We start from the raw sequence: 26832 nt of genomic DNA, 5'->3' as shown, positions 1-26832 counted from the left end.
TCCACCACTAACAGTGCCAGTAGTGTGGACCATATTCAATATGCACCGCAGAAGCTTGCCAGGTCTCTGACACTATCCACACCTACAACTTCTAACATCCAAGGACAAAATGCACAGGACCACCACCAGCAAGTTCCCCTCCCAGCCACACACCACCATGACTGGGAACTATATTGCTGTTCTTTCACTGTTGTTGGGGCAAAGAAGCCGCTTCCCAACAGAACTTTGGGTGTACCTCCACCCCATGGACTGCAGAGTTCACCACCACCTTCAAGAGCAATTAAGGATGAGCAATAAATGCTGGCCTTTTGCATCCAAATAAATAATTTTAAAATGTGGACAGTTTGACTAACAGAAATAAAATCTCCAAGTTCATCTCCAGTAGCTCAAATCAAAACAGGAGACATTTCTTGCGATTGTCTACGGCTACCCAGTTAGCAACAATTTTGCATATTCACACTCATTATTAATACATTAGTAACGCTTGGTGCAGAGATTTAAAAAGTACCCCCAGTATTAACTCTAGCTTGAGTCCATCTATCCTTAAATATTATGTTTCCACTCATGTCCTTGTTGCCCTTACGGAATACGCAACAACTGCTTTTCTCTGGATTTGATTACGATGCAAACATGCAACTAAAAGCGACGATTCACTTCCCAAAATCAATACCGTCATTCGCTAACCCACACAAACTCTGCACAATGGGTCACTGTCGGTGCAGAGTCTGCACATTCTCCCCGTGTCTGCGTGGGTTTCCTCCGGGTGCTCCGGTTTCCTCCCACAGTCCAAAGATGTGCGGCACGGTAGCACAGTGGTTAGCACTGCTGCTTCACAGCTCCAGGGTCCCGGGTTCAATTCCCGGCTCGGGTCACTGTCTGTGTGGAGTTTGCACATTCTCCTCGGGTCTGCGTGGGTTTCCTCCGGGTGCTCCGGTTTCCTCCCACAGTCCAAAGATGTGTGGGTTAGGTTGATTGGCCCTTAGAGTCCTGGGATGCGTAGGTTAGAGGGAATAGCGGGTAAAATATGTGGGGGTAGGGCCTGGGTGGGATTGTGGTCGGTGCAGACTCGATGGGCCAAATGGCCTCCTTCTGCACTGCAGGGTTTCTATGATTCTATGATTCTATGAATTGGCCACGCTAAATTAATCCTAGTGTCAGGAGGATTAGCAGGGTAAATATGAGGGGTTACGGAAATAGGGCCTGGGTGGGATTGTGGTTGGCGCAGACCCCAATGGGCCGAATGGCCTCCTTCTGCACTATAAAGATTCTATGAACAAGGAACAAGCCAAATCAGAATGAGCAGAGTTCTGGTCAGATCTCTACAATGTGAAGCTTAGCGCTGTACCAGGTTATTAATAGTCTTTGCCACTAAAGGTTTGACTGTAAACTTCTGCTAGCTGTAAGGGGCAAATGTGAATTAAATGTGACGGTTCTCATTAGAGATTGCAAGACTGCACAGCAGGAAAGTACTAATTGTTTAACACCAATTGGTGTTTTTTTTTACAAAGAGGATGCTCGAGATTGTGGTTCAAGTACAAATCGGGGAGAAGTTACTTTGAGCTCTAATGTTTCCTAACTCCATCGGGCTAATGACATTTACATGAATAAAATTAGCAAGTTAAGTAAACTGATAAAATGGCACACTCATCTTTTTCCAACTGAGTGGAGTGGGGGATTGCAAGCACCTTGTCTAACTCTGGGCTACAAAGGAAACAGTAGCTGTGAAAGCTGCAGGACAAATCCACACTCATTCGTCGAATGCCAATGTGAACTAGTCTCTGGAGCATGCAGGACGAAAACAGTTGTGATGCCCTGTTCCGTGGCCCTCACTCACTCTGGAAGATACCTGGCCACCACAGACCACGAGGGTCTTAAACAAATGAGCCAAAAGTCCCTGGTGACATTTAAAAATGGATTTGTATTAAATCTTTTGCACTTCAGATAACCAGCTGGAACCCAAGAAAGGCAGCCCCCCCAACGGGGGCAGAGCTTTTGAATGAGAATGTGACCATCTGGACCAGCACCTGTCCATGTCGGAAAACCTGTGACAGCACAGCAATTCCTATTCTGCGGTACAGACGGGCAAAAATAAACTTCACGTTATTCAGAACTCTTTGAATGTGGAAGTTTCCCCTTTTATTACAAAGGTGTTCCACAGACATTTTAATCCGCAGTAGTTTTGCTTCAATTGATTCAGAAGTCAACAGATTAGCATGGTCAACATTGATTTCACTGTACAACTCGCACCTTGATGCGCACTGTACTCGGCTCGTGCAATATCAGGAAGGCAAGTGCCTTACCTGGAAGTAAAAGTTACGTCAGGTGCATGCAGCTCTATAAATGATTGCACATTGTGTGTATATATTTTAAGGGTCCAAAGTCTGTGTTGCTTGGTTTCAAGCCCAAGTCTTCCTGTGAAACACAGGCAATTCCTCGATCAGGGAGATTAATGCCATTCAGGAAAGTACTTCCCCGCCCTCCCCCACACAGTGCCTCAGAGGGTAGGGCACCTCAGAAATTGTTCAAATAAAAGGCTAGTTTATAAATGAGGGGAGTGTTACCCAATGTGGAATGCAGTAAGGTGGAGCTGTATCCAAGGTTGCAAAGTTTAATCGTTTGGTGGAGGGGCTTGGGCAATTATTAAATTGTTTGGTAAAGGGAAATTCGAATCTTGGCATGTGCATGTGGGCTTCAGGTCAGAAGTCAAAAATGATCTTTGGCTCTGCAACAGCAGCACAAACTTTCTGGTGTTTGTAGCACGACTACTGGAGAAATTTTAATGTCCGACGATAAAATGGGAGTTATATTGATTGGGACAGGGTTGTCTGGTCTTGGCAGAGAAAAGGTCCAGTTAAATATTAAAAACTCTTTCAAATTTTTAGCTCAACGTGACGGTCCTCAACCTTCGCAGGGCAATTAGGGTTTGGGAAAATTATTGCCGCTTTGCCCAAATCCTAAAACTATTATTTTAAAAACAGTGTGTAGAAAATCCAATCAGAAAATGATCTGATTGTTGGGAATACCAGATTATTGCCACATATTCAGAACTGAAGCAAGATCAGTGTGTAAGGCAGGGAGGGAACAGATCATGCGAATGGATCCTTCCTCTCCAACCAATATAAAATCTTTCTGCCCATTGCTCAGCATATTTAGCTTATTGCCTTCGCTCTGTCACAGAGCTATCTTCGCTCATAACTAGCATCCCAGCCATCACCTATTTATACTTTTTTGGAGAAAGACAGGTAACCAAATTAGACCATCCCTTATTTATCTGTGTTCCAAGTACTTAACCATACAATGCTCTTCACCCGTGCATCTTACCAATACAATTAACATACCATTAACCCATCCCAAATGGTGGATCTGAGAGTGCTGGTAGATCAAGAAAATGACAAACCTCGAGCCTAAGTTGGCCCCCGACTCCAAAGGTGTTAATGCATAGATGTGCATACACAGCTTTATAAGCATGGTCCAACCATAGTTCTATATAGGTTTAACATAAGTTGTCTGTCTTTTAATTCTACTTACCTGAAAACGAATCTCAAGTACTTTTGTTTGCTATTTTGAGCTGATGAGTTACTGTGAAATTATCATCCTGGCACAGATTTGCTTTTCTTCCCCATTTTACTTGTTAAAAAACTACTGGGACAACTGTTCCCTGTCGTTCCCCACCCCCCCCCCCCTCCCCCCCCCCAAAAAAGCCTCATTTCTCCCTTTCCCCTCCACAGACAAGGCAATGATTTCTGACAACACAGCTCCTGTGGGATTCCCCATCACCAAGCTAATCGTGAAACAGCGGGCGGGCCTTTACAGCCTCACTCATCCCAAAATCCCACCAGAGGTCAACGGACCTTCCCACTGTCCGCCCCTCGCCCGCTCCGATTCCCGTGGCTGGCGGGACGGTAAAATTCCGACGAGGGTCCTTTCCTGCAAATCCATTCTGCAAACATCCAGCACACAAAACCCAAGTCAAATGGAACTATCAGATGTCACCTTGCTATCTTAGCACCTCCACCCACCGTTGCTTTCAGTGCCCCACATGTTAAGAGTTTAAAAAAATATACATTGACAGTCAAATTGTGCACACCAAGGACACAAACAGCCAAGCAATAAAATAACAAATCACTTATTTCAGAAAGTACCATTTGAGGGATGAATGTTGGCCAGACCAGGAAAATTACCCTGCTCTTCAAAATCATGATGTGGAGATGTCAGCGTCAGACTGGGGTAAGCACAGTAAGAATTCACAACACCAGGATGAAGTCCAACAGGTTTATTTGGCAGCACTACCTTTCAGAGCCCTGCTCCTTCATCAGGCGAGTGAGGACTTGTGTTCACAAACAGGGCATACACAGACACAAACTCAATTTGCAAGATAATGATTGGAACGCGAGTTTCCACAGGCAATCAAGCCTTAAAGGTACAGACAATGTGAGTGGAGAGACGGTTAAGCACAGGTTAAAGAGATGTGTATTGTCTCCAGCCAGGGCAGTTAGTGAGATTTTGCAAGCCCAGGCAAGTCGTGGGGGTTACAGATAGTGTGACATGAACCCAAGATCCGGGTTGAGGCCGTCCTCATGTGTGCGGAACTTGGCTATCAGTTTCTGCTCAGCGATTCTGCATTGTCATATGTCGTGAAGGCCGCCTTGGAGAACGCTTACCCGAAGTTCAGAGGTTGAATGCCCATGACTGCTGAAGTGTTCCCTGACTGGAAGGGAACACAACTGCCTGGTGATTGTCAAGCAGTGTTCATTCATCCATTGTCGTAGTGTCTGCATGGTTTCCCCAATGTACCATGCCTCAGGACATCCTTTCCTGCAGCGTATCAGGTGGACAACGTTGGCCGAGTCGCAAGAATATGTACCGTGTACCTGGTGGATGGTGTTCTCACGTGAGATGATGGCATCCGTGTCGTGCAGAGGTCGCTGTGGCAAGGTTGTGTGGGTTGACACGGGACACGACGGACAGAGTACCCTTCGTCGTCCAGTACTTTCCCGGAGCGGAGAAGCTATGACATCTTCTCCGGGAGCCTTCAACATGTCATCGATGAAGACGAACATCTCGCCAAGGTCATCCCCACACCCCCATTTCTTGCCTTCAAAACAACTGCACAACCTCAAACAGACCATTGTCCGCAACAAACTACCCAGCCTTCAGGAGAACAGTGACCACGGCACCACACAACCCTGCCACAGCAACCTTAAAATGATGGAAAATATTGCATAAAGTGTAAATACTTCAAATGAATCACTATTCAAGCAGTTCAGAAAAGGTTCACTCAACTGATTCCAGGGATGAGGGGGTTATCTTGTGAGAAAAAGTTGTACCCATTGACATTTAGAAGAATGAGAGGTGATCTTATTGAAATATACAAGATCCTGAGGGGACTTGACAGGGTGGATGCGAATGGATATCTCCACTTGTGGGAGACACCTGAACTACAGGACAGAGTTTAAAAAATAAAGGATGTTAGTCTCTCATCTAAGATGGAGCGGAGGAGAAATATTTTCTCTGATAGCGGTAGAGGCATGGTCATTGAATATTTTTAAGGTAGAGGTAGGTATGTTCCTGGCCAACAAGGGAAACAAAGGTATTGAGGTGGCAAGTCAGTTTATAGCATGGAAACAGGCCCTTCGGCCTAATCTGTCCATGCCGCCCTTTTTTTTTTAAAACCACTAAGCTAGTCCCAATTGCTCGCATTTGGCCCATATCCTTCTATACCCATCTTACCCATGTAATTATCTAAATGCTTTTTAAAAGACCAAATTGTACCTGCCTCTACTACTACATCTGGCAGCTTGTTCCAGACACTCACCACCCTCTGTGTGAAACAATTGCCCCTCTGGACCCTTTTGTATCTCTCCCCTCTCACCTTAAACCTATGCCTTCTAGTTTTAGACTTCCCTACCCTTGGGAAAAGATGTTGACAACTATCTGATCTGTGTCCCTCATTATTTTATAGACCTCTATAAGATCACCCCCAAGTCTCCTACGCGCCAGGGAAAAGAGTCCCAGGTAGTGGCACTGAGGCCACAATCAGATCAGCCATGACCTTAGTGAATGCCAGGCCAGGCTCGAGGAGCCAGATGACCTACTCATCTGGCTCCTCGACTCAACTTTTGAGAAAGTGACCAAGGAGGTGGATGGGGGCAAGGCAGTGGACGTGGTATATATGGATTTTAGTAAGGCGTTTGATAAGGTTCACCATGGTAGGCTTCTGCAGAAAATGCAGATGTATGGGATTGGGGGTGATCTAGGAAATTGGATCAGGAATTGGCTAGCGGATAGGAAACAGAGGGTGGTGGTTGATAGTAAATATTCATCATGGAGTGCGGTTACAAGTGGTGTACCTCAGGGATCTGTTTTGGGGCCACTGCTGTTTGTAATATTTATTAATGATCTGGATGAGGGTATAGTTGGGTGGATTAGCAAATTTGCTGATGACACCAAAGTCGGTGGTGTGGTAGACAGTGAGGAAGGGTGTCGTAGTTTGCAGGAAGACTTAGACAGGTTGCAAAGTTGGGCCGAGAGGTGGCGGATGGAGTTTAATGCGGAGAAGTGTGAGGTAATTCACTTTGGTAGGAATAACAGATGTGTTGAGTATAGGGCTAACGGGAGGACTTTGAATAGTGTGGAGGAGCAGAGGGATCTAGGTGTATGTGTGCATAGATCCCTGAAAGTTGGGAATCAAGTAGATAAGGTTGTTAAGAAGGCATATGGTGTCTTGGCGTTTATTGGTAGGGGGATTGAATTTAGGAGTCGTAGCGTTATGTTGCAACTGTACACAACTCTGGTGCGGCCGCACTTGGAGTACTGTGTGCAGTTCTGGTCCCCACATTACAGGAAGGATGTGGAGGCTTTGGAGAGGGTGCAGAGGAGGTTTACCAGGATGTTGCCTGGTATGGAGGGGAGATCCTATGAGGAGAGGCTGAGGGATTTGGGATTGTTTTCGCTGGAAAGGCGGCGGCTAAGAGGGGATCTTATTGAAACATATAAGATGATTAGAGGTTTAGATAGGGTGGATAGTGATAGCCTTTTTCCTCTGATGGAGAAATCCAGCACGAGGGGGCATGGCTTTAAATTGAGGGGGGGTAGTTATAGAACCGATGTCAGGGGTAGGTTCTTTACCCAGAGGGTGGTGAGGGATTGGAATGCCCTGCCAGCATCAGTTGTAAATGCGCCTAGTTTGGGGGCGTTTAAGAGATCCGTAGATAGGTTCATGGACGAAAAGAAATTGGTTTAGGTTGGAGGGTCACAGTTTTTTTTTTAACTGGTCGGTGCAACATCGTGGGCCGAAGGGCCTGTTCTGCGCTGTAATGTTCTATGTTCTATGTTCTATGTTCTATGTTCTACTCCTAATTTGCATCTTCATATGTTCAATCTCCAATAAAAGGCATACAAGCCAAATTTATGCAAGCCACCACATAAAATTCAGCTGGTGGATCAATCTGTGATCACAAACAGCTCCAAGATATTCAGCATTCCTCGAATCACTGCGTTCTATGCCTCCCAGGATCCACGTTCAATGCCACATGTGCCACTGACCTCTCTCACCCTTCAGCAGCACCAGCTCACTTTCTTCCAAAGTTATCCTGCTCCACAGTTCCAATTCATCTCGCTTTAACAAAAAAAAATTTCCTATCCTTAAGGCATCAAGGACCGTACACTCCAAAATCTGGAATACCAGTGCTGCTCTGCATCCTTCTTTCATTTCATTTTCCGTCCATCCCACCCCTCCTTCCAATTTCACCCCTTGCCATGTTTTCATTATTTTCTCAAACTCTTCCCTCTCTGACCCTGAGCTATTGGACCTCAGTTTGTTCAGGTGTGGCATAGGGGAATGGAGTCTGGCACAATATTAAAGTAGTCTTCCATTTCCTTCACCTCCCTGCCCACTCTTTCATCCAGGAGTCTTCCCCTATCCCCCCAATCTTCACACAGCAGATCCCCTCCCCCCATTTGCAGCCCTTCCTCTGGTCTGTTACTCACTAAATAATTTCCTCTTCAATGGTCAATGTGATATTTCTATTTCAATGAACTCTAACCTCTATCCTTGGCCTCCCACACTGTCCAGCAAACTCAACGAAAGATTGAGAAATAGGACCTCATCCTTTGATTGAGCATTTTAAAACCTTCTGGGCTGACCCATTTTAACTATTTCAGACAATAAGTGCTATTCCTTCCCCACCCTCAAAAAGGATAGCATACACCAGTAATAAATCTGCTGTTCACTTAATCTCCTCCACCCCAACATTTCTTTACCTCAGAATTTGCTTAAAATAGACAGGTGAACTTGCGTTAACTCAATTTCCCTCACAACAGCTACTGCTTGACAATAAATGTCAATTTAAGCTCCTGCCCCATCTCCAACCGCACATTCCAATCCAAAGATCTCTAAAATCGGGGCCAATCATACACTTAAATCCAATCCCATCAAATTAGGTTTCTGCCCTTGCCATAGCACCAATACAGCTCTTAAAGTTACAAGTGATACCCTGTGCAACTATAACAAAGGTAAACTATCCTTCCTGATTCTGCTCGATCTTACTGCAGCCTTTGACCTGGCTAACAACACTGTCCACCTCCAACATCTCTTCATCCAGCTCATAGAATCATACAGCGCAGAAGAGGCCCTTTGGCCCATCTAGTCTGCAATGAGACATTAGAAACAACTGAACTCCCAACTAATCCCATCTGCCAGCACTTGGCCCATGTCACTGAATGTTATGATGTGCCAAGTGCTCATCCAGATACTTTTTAAAAAGGATGTGAGGTAACACCGCCTCCACCACCCTCCCAGGCAGCGCATTCCAGACTGTCACCACCCTCTGGGTAAAAAAGTTCTTCCTCACATCCCCTAAACCTCCTGCCCCTCACCTTAAACCTATGTCCCCTTCTGACTGACCCTTCAATTAAGGGGAATAGCTGCTCCTTAACCACTCTATCCATGTCTTTCATAACCTTGTACACCTCGATCAGGTCGCCCTCAGTCTTCTCTGCTGCAACGAAAATAACCCAAGCCTATCCAACCTCTCTTCATAACTTAAATGTTCCATCCCAGGCAGCATTGTGGCGAATCTCCTCTGCACCCCCTCCAGTGCAATCAGACCCTTCCGATAATGTGGTGATCAGAACTGCATACAGTACTCTAGCTGTGGCCTCACCAAAGTTCGACACAACTCCAACTTGACTTCCCTGTTTTTATATCGTCTGCCTCGAGTGACAAAGGCAAGTATCCCATATGCCTTTTTCACCACTCTACTTTCAGAGATCTGTGGACAAACACGCCAAGGTTCCTTTGTTCCACAGAACTTCCTAGTGTCTTGTCATTCATTGAATTATTTCTTGTCCAGAAACTTACTAATCCTACACCCCACATAGTCATTTAAAAAATGATATTGATGACTAACAATAGGGGGCCCAACACAGATCCCTGTGGTACGTCACTGGACACTGGCTTCCAGTCACTATCACTAAGCAGCCTTCTATCATCACCCTCTGTCTCCTACAGCCAAGCCAATTTTGAATCCACTTTATCAAATTACCCTGTATCCCACCTGAATTTACCTTCTTCACAAGTCCTCCACGTGGGACCTTGTCAAAGGCTTTGCTGAAATCCATATAAACTACATCGACTACACTACCCTCATCTACAGACCTGGTCACCTCCCCAAAAAATTCTATCAAATTTGTTAGGCATGACTTCCCTCTGACGAAGCCATGCTGACTATTCCTGATAAAGCTTTGCCTCTCCAAGTGGAGATAGATGCTCTCCTTCAGAAGTTTCTCTAATGGTTTCCCTACCACTGACGTGAGACTCACTGGTCTGTAGTTCCCGAGTTTATCCAGTTGGGAGGAATTGCAATTGTCTGGTTCAATCCTCATCTATCCAATCATGACCAGAGCATTACCTGCAGTGGTTACTCAGTCCCTCTCATTACTCACCAACATGATTCCAATCTGAGGCATCATCCAGAAATGCAACATGTAGAGACAACAACCCACCATCATGTCTCTCGTTCTCCTCCAACACTGTCTCATAATTGGCTGACATATAGTACAGCTTGGGTAAAACCACTCTCTGAATATTAGGAAGGCCAAAGTCTTGTTTCCAGACCCCACCCCAACTCCATTCCATAGCCACAGATTCCACCCTCTCCTTGACAATTAACTCAGGTTCAAACAGACAGTTTGGCAACTTTGATGTCATATCTAACGCAATGATGAACTTTTGACCATATATCTCTGCCACGGTGGCACAGTGGTTCGCACCGCTGCCTTTCAGCTCCAGGGACCCGGGTTCAATTCTGGCCTTGGGTGACTGTGTGGAGTTTGCACTCTCTCTCTCTCCAGTGTCTGCGTGGGTTTCCTCCGGGTACTCCAGTTTCTTCCCACAGTCCAAAGATGTACAGGTTTGGTGCTTTGGCCATGATAAATTGTCCCTCAAGTGTCCCAAGATGTATAGGTTATGGATTATGATGTGGAGATGACGGCGTTGGACTGGGGTAAACACAGTAAGAAGTCTAACAACACCAGGTTAAAGTCCAACAGGTTTATTTGGTAGCAAAAGCCATTAGCTTTCGGAACAGGCTGTTCCTTCATCAGGTGGGTGGGAGTTCTGATCACAACTCCCACCGGAAGGCTGCTCCTTCATCAGATGGAGTGGATATCTGCAGATATCCACTCCATCTGACGAAGGAGCAGCGTTCCGAAAGCTAATGGCATTTGCTACCAAATAAACCTGTTGGACTTTAACCTGGTGTTGTTAAAACGTTTACTTAGATGGATTAGCCATGGGAACTGTGGGGTTATGGGGACAGGACAGGGGAGAGGGCCCTGCTAAGATACTCTCTGTCAGAGAGTCGGTGAAAACTCAATGGGCCTTCTGCACAGTGGGGATTCATGATTCATAAGCTCACATTACCGTCTCCGTCATATCACTCAACTCCACCCATCCTTTTGTACCCTCTCCTTTCCTTTTGCCTCATGTTCCCACTGAATGGCACGCTTTGTCTGTATATCACAGAAGAAACAATACTTATCACTGTATACCAATACATGTGAAAATATTAAATCAAATCAAACTTATCTGCTCCTGAAACGCTCATCTACATATTGATTACCTCTAGATTGACTATTCTAATGCCCTCTTAATTGGTTTTCCATTTTTACCCTCAATTGAGGTCATCAAAATCTCTGCTGGCAATAGTCTTAAGTTACACAGATCCAATCTTCCACCATGGTCACTGATCTACAATGGCTCCCAGTTAAGCAAACACCTCAAAGGCCTCGCTGCCCACCTTTCACCCCCCACAGTCCCCACCACCACTCGCAATCTGTTCCAGCCCCGCAACCCTTCGAGATCCATGTTTCTCCAATTCTAGTCTCTTGAGGACCCCAAATATAAAATCACTCCATCACTGCCAATCATGCCTTCAGCAACCAAGGGCTAAAGATGTGGAATTCTCTCCTTGACCCTGGTCACCTCTCTTAGGGACACTCCTTAAAGCTGGTTTCATCAACTCCAACATTTCCTTATGCGACTCAGTGTCAAATTTTGTTTGATTATGCTCCCGTGAAGCATCTTAAGACATTTTAACGTGTGAAAGGCTGCTGTTGTTATTGTTAAGCCCTGATATCAGCCTGGTGAATCTACACCGTGGACTCCACCTAGGCCAATACATCCTTTCTGAGGTGCGGTATCCTTGCGAGAAACAGCACTCCCAACTCTCGATGAAGGCTCTACAATTGAAGCATAATTTGGTTGCTTCCGAATCCTCTTAGCAGAAGTGCAGGCTAATTAAATCTTCATTCAAATGAATCAATGCCCCGTCCTCTTACTGCAGAGCACTTGGAGTTAACTTTGTAAACTACAGACCCTCAGCTGCAGTGCTAATTGAAAACACAAGACGGGTTTCCAAATTTTAAACAAAAGGTCTCAAAGACAGGACGCAGCAGAAACAAATACTGCACATCCAATGCTCAAAACATGCAGCTTCTACACTGCAGACATTAGCTTGCAGTTCAGTTCTGTGGGGTTAATTCTATCAGCTCAGACGCCACCTCTCAGCCATGGAATGTGGTCCAGTCACTTTAAGGATACTTACGTCAGATAATTACGTTTTTGATCTGAAAGGAACAGGAAAGAGCTTACAAGTACAGAACGTGGGGAATAGAGATCTCAACAAGCATGGTCAGAACAATGTACTAATTTCTGACTTCATTACTGAGACCACAAGTTCAGCATCGATACTGAACACTGAAATAAAAGGAACATGCTTCAGATGCTTAACAGCAAGTGTGCTACTCTGCTTGGAGATCCAAACACACTGCGGTTTATATCGTTCACAGATTTCAAAATCAGCACTATTACTCTTAACAGAACTTTAAACACTGCTGGCTAGTTCACCGAAAAGAGTTACAGATAAAATTCCTGCAGCTTAAGTTGTCTGAGTGGGAGGATCCAACCACCTGCCTGTTGCAACCTGCTTTCCCATTGTTTAACAAGCATTTCGCTCCAGCCAAAGGAAAAAAAACACAAGAGTTTTGTTTGCAGCTTGTTCACTCACCAGAAGCCGATACTTCAGGGTCATTCTCCTCATCAGGACCTGGGCCCTCCTTGGGGGCTCCTTCATCGTCCACTGGCAGAACAGTGAAGTTGGTCGGCATTTTTACACCATGTGTGTGGGCTGCTGTGACTGGGCTCAACTAACTTGCTGTTTTAATTCTATTGCTGGGATCTCTGACCATGTGACCTGTTCCCTTATATGGAAACCACCACACTCCACCCCTCCTTGGCTGAACACTGTACTGATTCATGCCATTACTTCAGGTATCTTGGTTTAGCTGTCTAAACTGAAGGAAATAAGTTTACAGGTCTGCAACTGGGCCAGGCCTGAGGCAAATGTTGAATCTCAGTACCCTAGCCCACCAAATGGATTGCAAAGCACACATTTTGTAAAACAAACAATTATTTTTTTAAATGTTGATAAATTGTGCCTTCTCGCTCTAATTATCCGGATCAATTTCAAAGCACCAAAAAACGATATTCTCCTTCCATTCCGACTTTTGAGAGAGACACCATCTTAAGATGGAGGAACGAAAGGAGAAAAAAAAAATCTCACAGGTCATTTAATGCGAGGAATTCAGCAAGAATCTTAACGGCCATTATTTATTTGAGAAGGATGCTCAGGAGACCAACTGAGTCTGGATAAATCACCAAAAGGACTGTTCTTTTGGGAAATTTCAGGCAGCGCTCTTAGTGCAGGAGCTTAAACGTATCGCCAGTGGACGATGAAGGAGCCCCAAAAGGAGGGCCCAAGTCCTGATGAGGAGAACGACCCACAAGTATCGGCTTCTGGTGAGTGAACAAGCTGCAAACAAAACTCTTGGGCGGCACAGTGGTTAGCACTGCTGCCTCAGTGCCAGGGATGCAGGTTCGATTCCCGGCTTGGGTCACCGTCTGTGCAAGCTCCACACATTCTCCCGGTGTCTGGGTGGGGTTCCTCCTGTTTCCTCCCACAGTCTGAAAGACGTGCTGGTTAGGTGCATTGGCCATGCTAAATTCTTCCTCAGTGTACCCGAACAGGCGCCGGAGTGTGGCGACTAGGGGATTTTCACAGCGACTTCATTGCAGTGTTAATGTAAGCCTACTTGTGACTAATAAATGAACTTTACTTTTTACCATTTGAGAAAACAAATATTCCAAGTGTCGGAACTAACGATGCATCACTGGTGAGTCAAGGGACAGCAATTCAGTTTATTAGCATTGTGGTCACAAATCTTTACATCGCACAACATGCCCCCCCCCTCCCCCCAAGCTGCCCACACTCCCCCCACCAGCCACCTGACACTCTTAACAGTTCCCAGAACTAAATAGATGCAGCAGACTGATGAAGTTTTTTTTAAAACTGCCCTCAGAGAAAAGTAGACTGAGAGATGGTGGGGAAAGAAGAGAGGAAAAAATGTGGGCAAGGGCAGTGGTGGGTAAGGGAGTGGAGAAAGTCAAAGGGAAGAGAATGATGAAAGGGAAATAAAGATCAGAAGGGGGTAGAATCGCCAACCCTCTCGGCCATTATTTATTTGAGAAGGATGCTCAGGAGACCAACTGAGTCTGGATAAATCACCAAAAGGACTGTTCTTTTGGGAAATTTCAGGCAGCGCTCTTAGTGCAGGAGCTTAAACGTATCGCCAGTGGACGATGAAGGAGCCCCAAAAGGAGGGCCCAAGTCCTGATGAGGAGAACGACCCACAAGTATCGGCTTCTGGTGAGTGAACAAGCTGCAAACAAAACTCTTGGGCGGCACAGTGGTTAGCACTGCTGCCTCAGTGCCAGGGATGCAGGTTCGATTCCCGGCTTGGGTCACCGTCTGTGCAAGCTCCACACATTCTCCCGGTGTCTGGGTGGGGTTCCTCCAGTTTCCTCCCATTCAAGAGTAATCTCCTGGATTATGGCTGCAAAAAGCACTGCAACACGGGAGCCAATGACTGTTTACTTTCCAATTGGCGTGGAGAGACAACGTACTTTGGGATCAATATTAGGTGACCAATGGTGTAGTTACAGAGCCATAGAATATTACAGCACAGAAAGAGGCCCTTCAGCCCACTATGTCTGCACCAGCCATCAAGCACCTATCTATCCTCATCCCATTTTACAACACTTGGTCCGTAAGTCTTGTATGCTTTGGCGTTTCAAGTACTCATCTAGATACTTATTAAAACGTCGAGGATTCTCACCTCTACTACACTTTCAGGCAGTCAGTTCCAGATTCCCATTACCCCCGGGTAAAAAAGTTTTCCCTCAAAGCTCCACTAAGTCCCCTGCTTCTTACCTTATATCTATGCCCCCTGGTTAGTGACCCCTCTACAAAAGAGGAAAGTTTCTTCCTATCTACCCTATGTAGCTCATAATTTTCTATGGGTAAATCAGGTCCCCGTTCCCCCCTCAATCTTCTCCACTGTAAGGAAAACAACCCCAGCCTAAGCAGTCTCTCCAATTCTCCAGCCCAGACAACATCCTGGTGAATCTCTCCTGCACCCTTTCCAGCACAATCACATCCTTCCTTTCGTGTGGTGACCAGAACTGCACATGGTACTCTAGTTCTGGCCTAACAAGCATTTATTAAAGCTCTCTGCTCAGAAATGAAGTAGTAACAATGGCAGATCATAGAATCCCTACATTGCAGAAGGAGGTGGTCATTCGGCCCATCGAGTCTGCACCAATCACCCAGGCCCTATCCCCATAACACCACATATTTACCCTGCTAGTCCCCCTGACACGAAGTGGCAATTTAACATGGCCAATCAATCTAATCCGCATATCTTTGGACTGTGGGAGGAAACCGGAGCACCTGAAGGAAACCCACGCAGACACGGGGAGAACATGCACACTCTGCACAATTACCCAAGCGGGGAATTGAACCCAGGTCCTTGGCGCTGTGAGGCAGCAGTGCTAACCACTGTGCCGCCCCATCATGTGATGAAACGTCCTAGAATACATCCACGCACAGCTGACAACCCTAGGAGGGAGAGAGAGAAACGAGAAAGGCAAGAAAAAGAAATGAGGGGAGAGAAGGACGAGACAGGAAAAACCACAAAAAAATACAGAAAACTGCATTTACATTACTTATTTGACTTTCAAATCTTCATGATGCCTGAAAAGGTCAAAAAGAACTATTTTGGAAGAGGTGCCAGCGACACAGATAAGCACAATCATCAATCTGCACAGAGCCGGAACTTATAAACAGCAATGATCTAAGTGACCCATTAACCAGTTATTGATACTTTAGCTGAAAACGCAAACTTATTCAGGATTTGCTTTATTTGCCATCAGGTGACTTCACACAACTGAAATTAACATTAAAGCATTGCACAAGAGCGACATAGCTCAAGTTCAAATAGAGAGTGAGTTGAGCAAAAGAGCTTATGGAATTAGTCAAACAACATTAATGCACCAAGTCTCTCACTGCTGGAAACCTGACGAAGAGCAACAAGAAATCACAGCTGGAGACATCAAGGAACAAGGTGGTGTCAGGAACGTTCAGCTGCGAGATTTGTCATTAATAGTGTTGACATGTCACCTATTTGGCCCTCTGAACTACAGCACGCAAGTGGACTTTGTGTCACAGTAATACAAAACCATTGAATTAAGATTTTGTGAATACTGCTTCTCAAGGGCAACAGGGACTTGAGAATAAAACCAAGCATGGAGAAGAATTGGGTCTTCAAGTAGAAAGCGACGGTTATTCAATCGAGGAGTAAAGCAATGTCAGTGGTGAGGGTGCTGGTATCAAACTGGATAGACTGCCCCAGAGACTGACAATAGGATCTGGGTTGCTTGGACGCTGGTGTCACTAACAAGGCTGACGTCAATTGCCCATTCCTTGCTGCTTGTGAACAGATGGTGGTGGATAAGCCACTGCATTAGTATAGTAAAGGGATTCCAACAGGCGTGCAAGGTTGAGAATTCAAGAATTTAGACTCAGCAACAATGGAGGAACGATCATATATGTACGGCCTGGTACAGTACTTTAATATTGTTGAAAAAAATGTATATGCTGTCTAACATTTTTGTCTTGCACCCATCAGGACAGATTACCAAAAGTAAAGGGAACATATCTAACAATCAGAGTCAACTTGCCAAACAATCAGTCCTCTCTTCTCATGCAGTATAAATTATTGCTCCCTTTACTGTTGGTAACATTGCGATCTGACCTGATGAGTGCAAGGTGAAAAGTTTAGGCAGCAGATGCCCTTTTTTCAGCAATGATATATGTCCAAATGTAATGGTGTCTGATTCGGTGTTCCAACACTTGCAGTGCTCGTCCTTCTAGGTAGTGGACGCCGTGGGTTTGGAAGATTGAGCCATACATCCCACAGATTTACACTGCAGTCAGTGTGCCACCAGAGGACAGATTACCAATCAAATGGACTGCCGATCAAATGGATTGCTTTGGATAGTGGCAAGCTTCTCAAATGCTGCTGCATATAGCAATCACAAGACACAGCGGGCATATTTCCCATTTGCCACCTGAGCATAAAAGTGGCATTGTGTACTAGGTCCCCTGCTTTTATGATTTCGAAGTAAACGTAGGGAGAATGATCAAGAGGTTTACAGATGATACAACAATTGAGCTGCATGGTGGCACTGTGGGCGGCACAGTGGTTAGCACTGCTGTCTCACAGCACCAGGGACCCGGGTTCAATTCTGGCCTCAGGTGTGTGTGTGGAGTCTGCACATTCTCCCAGTATCTGGGTGGGTTTTCTCCCACAGTCCAAAGATGTGCAGGTTAGATAGATTGGCCATGATAAATTGCCTCTTCGTGTCCCAAAATGTGTAGGTTAGGGAGATTAGCCGTGGTAAATGTGAGGGGTTGCAAGGATAGGGTAGGGTACTCTGTCAGAGAGTTGGTGCAGACTTGATTGGCCAAATGGCCTCCTTTTGCACTGTAGGGGTTCTACGATTCTATAAATTGGCCGTACGGTTGATAGCAAGGAGGGTTAGTTACGACTGCAGGAAGGTATCAATGGACTGCTCAGATGGGCAGTGAAAAATGGAATTCAATCCAGAGACAAATGTGTGATGATGCATTTGGAGAGGTCAGAGGATACTGTAGAGGAAGTGAGCAATCTTGGAATGAATGTCCACAGCTCCCTAAAGGTAGCAGCACAGGTTGATAAGAAGCGTACTGACCACAGCGAATGTTAATTGCTGAGCAAAGCAGATCCTATGAGGAAACTTGACTGACAAACCATAACCCTTTTTTTCTTGCATTCCAAAAATGAGAAGAAACGGACTAAGCTTAGCAGCACTGAACCACTTTTGGGATTTTAAAAGTTAAAACAAGAAAGAAATAGAAGCATACAAAATTACAGTCTGCCCAAGGTCGTGAATGTAGCTCAATCCATCACACAAACCAGCCTCCCATCCATTGACTCTGTCTACACTTCCCGCTGCCTCGGAAAAGCAGCCAGCATAATCAAGGACCCCACGCACCCTGGACATTCTCTCTTCCACTGGGAAAAAGATACAAAGTCTGAGGTCACGTACCAACCCTGCTGCCATCACTTTTGAATAGACCTACCTCGCCCTAAATTGATCTTTCTCTACACCTTAGCTATGACTGTAACACTACATTCTGCACTCTCTTGTTTCCTTCTCGATGAACGGTATGCTTTCTCTGTATAGCGTACAAGAAACAATACTTTTCACTATATACTAATACACGTGACAATAATAAATCAAATCAAATCACACAGTTAAAATAGTCTTAAACATCTCCCCCAAAAATCTACTTGGTCAGACCCATAAGGAAACACCTTTCAGGCAACACTGTCCAATAGACATTTAACTCTAAAACTCAAGTAATATTACCCAAGGCAAAACTGCTGTTGCTGTAATAAATGTAAGCCGCACAAACTTCTCAACCTCTTCCATTCTTGCTGTGGAAATCCAAGAAACATCAGAAACAGAATGGCTTTCTGAAACCCAAGACTTTCTGAATGGCTAATTCAGAATCCACGCCTTCTCTCAGCACAAAGCTGTCTCCAGGATGTCTTCCGTACACACAGCCAACCCCAATTCAGCTTAACACCTCCTTAAATATCCTTTCATCTATGATTCCATTGTCCTCCGCATTTCTTGGACTCAGTTTTGCCAAAGTACAAAAATCTTTCACATTTTCCTATGGCCCTCACTTTAAAGGTCAAATAAAATGTGTTTACTTTTGAAAGCCTTACAAGCTGTAAATGTTCCTTGCCTTCCTTTGAAATTTAATAGCTGAAAACCTAATTCCCTATCGATCTCATAAATATAAATGTCTAAACTCTATTGAATTATGGTTTCATTACAAATGCTTGCTTTTAGCACCTCTACTCCTTTTTATCACTCAATTCCCCAGACAAACTGCAATAAAATTGAAGGCAACTCACTGTGGCTTCAAGTTATAAAGGATTTATCAGCAATATTTATATATGTACAATCAAGGATCTGACAGAACTACAATATACACCTACTCCCTTTTCCTGCCCGACTCCAACTGAGGTTCCTCCCTGACCCAGGACATGAGTCTTTGCACCCAATTTGCTCAGCTTCCTGCACTGCCTCTCCAGAGGGTCCAGTTCAATCACATGGCCCTCAGGGATCCCCCCTTAAAGGGGCCATGCTACCACCCTCCTCCCCAACTTATGAAACAAAGGAACGTCATTAAACATAGGCATGCACAACTCAAGGCATCAGGGACATCTCAGGAAAAACTTGGTCAAGAGACTTTCGAACCCTCGAGGAATGTCTCAATTCGGTTCTATGATCTTTGATGAGTGAAGAATCCAAGCAGGCTGTTGCAAAAGGCAAACTCATTAATCCTGGGTTTATTTATTTGATGTGGAGATGCCGGCGTTGGACTGGGGTAAACACAGTAAGAAGTTTAACAACACCAGGTTAAAGTCCAACAGGTTTATTTGGTAGCAAAAGCCACACAGCTAATCAAGTCTTTCAGAGTCTTTAAGACACTCTTGCAACTCGGCCAACGATGTCTACCTGATACGCTGCAGGAAAGGATGTCCTGAGGCATGGTACATTGGGGAAACCATGCAGACGCTGCGACAACGGATGAACGAACACCGCTTGACAATCACCAGACAAGACTCTTCCTGTTGGGGAGCACTTCAGCGGTCACGGGCATGCGGCCTCTGATATTCGGGTAAGCATTCTCCAAGGCGGCCTTCACGACACACGACGGCGCAGAGTCGCTGAGCAGAAACTGATAGCCAAGTTCCGCACACATGAGGACGGCCTCAATCGGGATATTGGGTTCATGTCACACTATTTGTAACCCCCACAGCTTGCCTGGACCTGCAGAGTTTCACTGGCTGTCCTGTCTGGAGACAATACACATCTTTTTAGCCTGTCTTGATGCTCTCTCCACTCACATTGTTTGTATCTTAAAGACTTGGTTAGTTGTAAGTATTCGCATTCCAACCATTATTCATGTAAATTGCGTCTGTGTCTTTATATGCCCTGTTTGTGAACAGAATTCCCACTCACCTGAAGCGGCTTGGGGCTCCGAAAGCTTGTGTGGCTTTTGCTACCAAATAAACCTGTTGGACTTTAACTTGGTGTTAAACTTCTTACTTTAATTTATTTGTACAGTAAGTAGTCTCACAACACCAAGTTAAAGACCAACAGGTTTATCTGGTAGCACGAGCTTTCGGAGCGTTGCCCCTTCATCAGGTGAGTGATGTCACAATTAAGGCTTACATTAACACTGCAATGAAGTTACTGTGAAATTCCCATAGTTGCCACATTCCGGCGCCTGTTCAGATCAATGCACCTAACCAGCACGTCTTCCAGACTGTGGAGGGAAACCGGACCACCCGGAGGAAACCCACGCAGACACAGGGAGAACGTGCAAACTCCACACAGACAGTGACCCAAGTCAGGAATCAAACCCAGTTCCCTGGTGCTGTGAGGCAGCACTGTTAACCACTGTGCCACCATGCCACCCCAAGGGTCAAGGTCCTCCTCAGTAACTATTATCTTCTCAGCTACGGAAACCACTGGTTGCCCTGGTTCCACATTTACAACATTGTAAATTGTGGTTGGCGCAGACTCAATGGGCCAAATGGCCTCCTTCTGCACTGTAGGGATTCTGTGATTTAACAGGGATCCTGTATCAGCAACTGATGAACCCGATTCTATTCAGGAGATGTCTGTTGATCCTCTGTATCAGGCCCAACTCTCTTCCTCAAATGATCCACATGTTTTTTTTATACACGGCAGTCTTATACTTCAACGGGGAGTCTTGTTTTGCTTTCTGGGAAACTTGTCTCGCCTCCACTCTCCCCATCAAATCTAGAAATTCCAAATCCAGACGTGTCCATAAACAGCATCCATTAATGACTCAGCTGGCATATCCAGTGGTCGCATTTGACATGGTATCATAAGACAACAAGAAACTTGCCAAACTATGGGTAATGGCCCATTGAAGGAGGGAAAGGGTTAAGGTTTTTTGTACTCAATGTATTTTGTGCCTGAAGGGTTAATGGATGTTGTACCTAGAATGTGTCACCATTCCTTCATTGGCTAATCTCCCCAGGTTTATACTGTTTCTAACATCAACACAAGTTATTCATTCTTTAACTTTTATTCTTATAAGGGTACAGAGACGGACTGTATTACTAGCTGCATACAGCTACTCATTCCAGCATCAATCAGGGATGCAAGTATCGAATGTGGATGCAGTTAGCCGCTTACCTCTGTCACAGACACTTCAACACTGGTACCAAATAGTGTTGGCACTGCACTTTCTAGAGACTTTGCTGGTCTCAGTGAATCATATAAAATCTTGACCCAGAAGGGACCCAGTATTATCAAAAGCCAAGAGGATGGTTTTGCAAGGATGGCAATATGATGAGTCAGAGCAACTTGAACCTTAACAGCAGCTCAGGATGGAGGTAACATGTGAGGATGGCATGTCATTGTGGGGGTTCATGTTATAGTGCTACCCCAGGGGCAAAGGCTTTTATTACAGGAATTGCACTGGTTTATCCTCTTGGAATAAACGCAACAATGGCTTGTGATCTGATACTATGATGAAATGTCAACTATATGATGAAACTTCTTCACCACAAATTACTGCCAGACTTCCTTTGTCTATCTGAGAATATGTTTTCTTAGCATCTGATAATGTTCTTGACACAAATGCAATTGGTCTTTCTACTCCATCTGACATCTGGTGGGACAAGATTGCTCCCACCCCATATGGTGATGCATCACAGGTAACTACCAATGGTTTGGTTGGATCAAACAGTATCAACAACTGTAAGACCTGATTTTGGTCAATGCTTTTCTTTGTGCTTATCCCTATTTCCAACACTGATGCTTTTATAAAAAGTTGAAGTGGGGCTAAGATTATAGACACATTTAGTAAGAATCTGCCATAATAATTCTCCATTACTAGGAATGATTTTAACCCCAATAAGGCTGAAGCACTTCCTTAATGGCTTTAATTTCTGTAAGCCTCGCGTGTCCACCCTGAAACACAATACATAACTTCATCTGCCTGGAAAGTGCATTTCTCATGTTTCAAACAGATGCCTGCTGCTTTAAATCTTCTCAAAACGTCCTCCAAGTTTGACCTTTGTTCCTCAGGCGAGGTTCCTATAATTAAGATGTCATTTAGATACACAACTACGTTAGGAATGTCCTGTAATGAATTTTTCATCATACGCTGGGAAATAACACAGGCCAATCAATGAGATTCCAAGGGAATAGTCCATTGTGTACTTCAGAATCCTCATCCAACTCCAGCTGCTGATAGGCGTGACTGAGATCTAATTGGGTGCACTTGGACTGCACGGTGGCACAGTGGTTAGCACTGCTGCTTCGCAGCGCCAGGGCCCAGGGTTCAATTCCGGCCTTGGGTCACTGTCTGTGTGGAGTTTGCACATTCTCCCCGTGTCTGCGTGGGTTTCCCCCGGGTGCTCCAGTTTCCTCCCACATTCCAAAGATGTGCAGGTTAGGTTGATTGGCCGTGCTAAATTGCCCCTTAGTCTCCAGGGAAATTTGCAGAGTAAATAGTGGGGTGATGGGGATAGGGCCTGGGTGGGATTGTTGTCAGTGCAGGCTTGATGGGCCAAATGGCCTCTTTCTGCACTGTAGCGATTCTATGATTCCACTTCAGGCTCTCTGCTAATTTGGTGCAGCAGTCCTCAATTCTGGGAATAGAGTATCTACGATTAACTATTAATAATCCCCACAGATTCTTACCGTCCAATCCAGTTTGAGAATAGGGATTATAGGTGCAGCCCAGAGAACTGTACAGGGTTTTACAATCCCTACGTCTTCCAATCTCCCGTTCTACTTCAACCTAATGATGTAATGCATAAGGCACTGGACGGGCCCAAAAGAATTTTGCGGTTGTCTCTGGATTCAAATATATTTTGACTTTAGCTCTTTTTATTCGTCCCAGTTCCTTTTGAAAAGCCTCAAAGTATTTGCACAGTAATTCTTGAAAACCTCCGTCATGTAGGTTTAATATTTCCAACCAATCTGCTGAAGCCAATCTTGATCCATGAGGCAAGGTCTATGACCCTCAATTACGAGAACAGATAGTCGAGCTGCTGGGTTTCTGGAGGATACAATAACTGTTATTGACCCTACTGTCTTCAATGTCCCTCCTGTGTAAGTAGACAATATGGCTCCTGACTATCGAAATGCCTACTCCCCTATGACTGTGGTAACAGCTCCTGCGTCAACTTCCATTTTAAGAGATCGGCTGTTTACTATCAAGGCTATCTCTATAGGAGACACCTTATTTAGTTGGACCTGGCTTAAGATATACAACTCGGGTCCTTCGACCAGTTTTTTTGGGGAGTCGAACTAACCATTGCTTTTTTTTTGCATGTCTGTCCTGACTGCTTCATTCTGCACCATGCTTGTAAATGACCCTTCCTTTTACATCAGTAACAGAGATAATTTCTGCACCAGCAAGATTCTTGGGCTCTCCCCCGCATCTGAAACAAGCTTCCACCCCTTGTGCTTCTGCGCCCTCACTCGGAATGTTCCTTGCAGTAGCTGTTTCCCATCATGAATGATTTATCTCATTGGGCACACCTTGTAACTTGCTTACACCCTGCTCAGCACATTCAACAAGTTCCCCAACACAATAAGGTCATTGCAAATAATTTGATTTTGTAATGTTGGTTGAGGGATAAGTAGTGACCAGAACCCCAGGGAGAATTTCTTTGCTCTTAATGCAATAAGATTTTTTAACATTCAAATGTCTCATTCAAAAAGACAACTCCTTCTTCTAACAGCTTACATTGTGTGCTCAAATCCCATAACCCTCTCATTTGGGGGTGAGATATTCAATGGAGTTGGAAAGATAATTTCTTTGATTTGAGATTTATCTGGTTCTCTTCATCCTCTCCTTTATTTTGGGGTGGTACAGTGGCTAGCACCGCTGCTTCACAGTGCCAGGGACCTGGGTTCGATTCCCGGCTTGTGTGGAGTTTGCACATTCTCCCAGTGTCTGTGTGGGTTTCCTCCGAGTGCACCGGTTTCCTCTCACAGACCAAAGATGTGCGGGTTAGGTGGATTGGCCATGCTAAATTGCCCCTTAGTGTCAGGGGCACTAGCTAGGGTAAATGCGTGGGGTTATGGGGATAGGGCCTGGGTGGGATTGCGGTCAGTGCAGACTCGATAGGCTGAATGGCCTCCTTCTGCACTGTAGGGATTCTATGATTGTCGACCAAGGAATATCGCTCTATCGTTCAGTTCTGATGAAATCATAGAAATCATAGAAACCCTACAGCACAGAAAGAGGCCATTCGGCCCATCGAGTCTGCACCAACCACAATCCCACCCAGGCCCTACCCCCATATCCCGACATATTTACCCACTAATCCCTCTAACCTACGCATCTCAGGGCAATCAAACCCTACACTAAGGGCAATTTTAGCATGTCCAATCAACCTAACCCACACATCTTTGGACTGTGGGAGGAAACTGGAGCACCCAGAGGAAACCCACGCAGACACGAGGAGAATGTGCAAACTCCACACAGACAGTGACCCAAGCTGGGAATCGAACCCAGGTCCCTGGAGCTGTGAAGCAGCAGTGCTAACCACTGTGCTACCGTGCCGCCTCCACTTTTATAACACTTGTAAGTCTGTTTTCATTTTCGATGCTCACAAGCCTGCTGTCCTTTCTTCCTACATTTGCTTTTATGTCAAATAATACTTTCATAGAAAAGGGACATGTTCAGAAAGGAACGATATATTCAAATCCAGCGATGATGTTCTCCTTTTAGGCTGCTGCCTGATTTTGTACTGGATGCCACAAAGGAAGATGGTATCTCGCATGCTGTGCAGCAGTTGACACCATTGCCCAACTCTTGCTGAGGTCAATTCTGGAAACAAAGTTGTGTAATTCCCAAGCAAGATAAAAATAATAATCTTAGCAGGCAACTGGTATTGTTCGTGCCAGTTACAGAGCAGTACCGACAGTGCAGGAAATGGGCAACCCATCCATGTGGAGGATGAAATTAAAGATGCATGCAGAACAAAAGGAGAAAAGAAATTATAAAAGCCAATGGCATAAACTGCCTCCTTCTGAGATTTCCTTTGCCTATTACCAGACTCCATTAAAAAATCTCTCTTACAAAAGCTCCATCAAAACCTTGCTCATTAGGAATGGACAATAAGTGCTGACCAACCAGTGATGCCCATGTCCCACGGATTAATAAAAAAAAAGTAACGCCAATTAAACAGACAATAAACAGAGCAGCACATTAGAGATATCCCAAAATATTTCCCACTTATCATCTTCACAGGTTCTGACCCTCGGAGGATGACGGATAAATGACCTTAGTTAAACCTCATGTGCAATACATGGAGCAGATCTGGTCACTTCACACAAACTGGGAGATAGATGCCCCAAGTAAGAAAGCAAAGCAGCAGAATTAATATGGGTTTTAGAAAGTCTTTGGCTATCATGGTAGCCTTAGGGAGGGGTCCTTTTACTCTAGAAAAATGAGACGACCTTTTTTTTTTGAAGTAATTACGATGAAAAAGACTGGACTGTGCATTACTGGATATATTATTTGAACTACACAGCAGCAGGTCTCTTCCCAGCTTACTTCATCCTCAGCCTATCAACATGTTCCTTTCTCACTCACATACCTAACCAGCTTCCCCTTAAACGCACCAATAATCTTAACCACGTGTGGTAGTTCCACATTCTCACCGCTCTCCAAGTAAGGAAACTTGTCCTGAATTCATAGAATCCCTACAATACAGAAGGAGGCCATTTGGCCCATCGAGTCTGTACCGACCACAATCCCACCCAGGCCTTATTCCTGTAACCCCACACATTTACCCTGCTAATCCCCCTGACACTAGGGTCAATTTTAGCATGGCCAATCAACCTAACCCGCACAAGTTTGGACTGTGGGAGGAAACCGGAGCACTCAGAAGAAACCCACGCAGACATGGGAAAAAAATGCAAACTCCGCACAGACGGTGACCCGAGGTCAGAATTGAATCCGGGTCCCTGGCGCTGTGAGGCAGCAGTGCTAACCAGTGTGCCACCGTGCCACCCCAATTACTAACTGATTTATTAGTGACTATTTGTGGCCTCTTGTTTTGGACACCTCCACAAATGCAAACCTCTCCTTTACCTCTACTCAAATGCACCACTTTAAAAGATCTCCGATCAACATCTTTGACTATCTTTTGGTCATCTGCACTATCTCCTTATAAGGCTCATTTTGTTTTATAAGACCTCTGAAGTACTGGGGGACATTTTATCACGTAAAAGGCTATTTAAATACAAGCTGTTGTTATGGCATCCATCGCTCACAGTCTCATAGAATCATAGAATCCCTACAGTATAGAAGGAGGCAATTCGGCCCATCGAGTCGATACCGACCACATCCTATCCAGGCCCGATTCCCCTTTCCCATTCATTTACCCAGCTAATCCCACTGACACTAGGGTCAATTTAGCATAGCCAATCAATCTAACTCGCACATCTTTGGACAGTGGGAGGAAACCCACACAGACATGAGGAAAATATGTGCAAACTCCACACAGACAGTGACCCGAGGCCAGAATTGAACCTGGGTCCCTGGCACTGTGAGGCAGCAGTACTAACCACTGTGCGACTGTGTTGCCCAACTGACCAGAACTTTCCTCCTGTGTGGCCACTTTCACAACTGCTCTGCACACAAATACCATTTTCAATATTACAAGAATGGAAACTATGTTCCACCATTTGAAGTTGGAAGGCTCTCTGTTTGATAGAGGGTGGAAGGATTTCCCATTGAGAAT

General features: G+C 45.0%; 1 protein-coding gene across 4 annotated transcripts in view; it reads right to left on the bottom strand.

Moving 5' to 3' along the window:
• Positions 1-26832, bottom strand: part of LOC144479228 (solute carrier family 12 member 7-like) — a 265054-nt gene that overhangs the window by 183682 nt on the left and 54540 nt on the right. Inside the window, exon 1 of one of the 4 annotated variants that reach the window (XM_078197905.1) lies at positions 12570-12744. The exons of the other annotated variants lie outside the window; for them this stretch is intronic. Within the exon in view, the coding sequence (XP_078054031.1) occupies positions 12570-12669 (100 nt within the window). The 5' untranslated portion in view covers positions 12670-12744. Of the gene's footprint in view, positions 1-12569; positions 12745-26832 lie in introns of those variants that run through there. 4 annotated transcript variants of the gene reach the window in all.

This window comes from Mustelus asterias, chromosome 2 (genome assembly GCF_964213995.1).
Source record: "Mustelus asterias chromosome 2, sMusAst1.hap1.1, whole genome shotgun sequence".
Classification (NCBI taxonomy): Eukaryota; Metazoa; Chordata; class Chondrichthyes; order Carcharhiniformes; family Triakidae; genus Mustelus; species Mustelus asterias.
The sequence above is the reverse complement of the archived record's forward strand: the minus strand, read 5'-3'. Positions and strand labels throughout refer to the sequence as shown.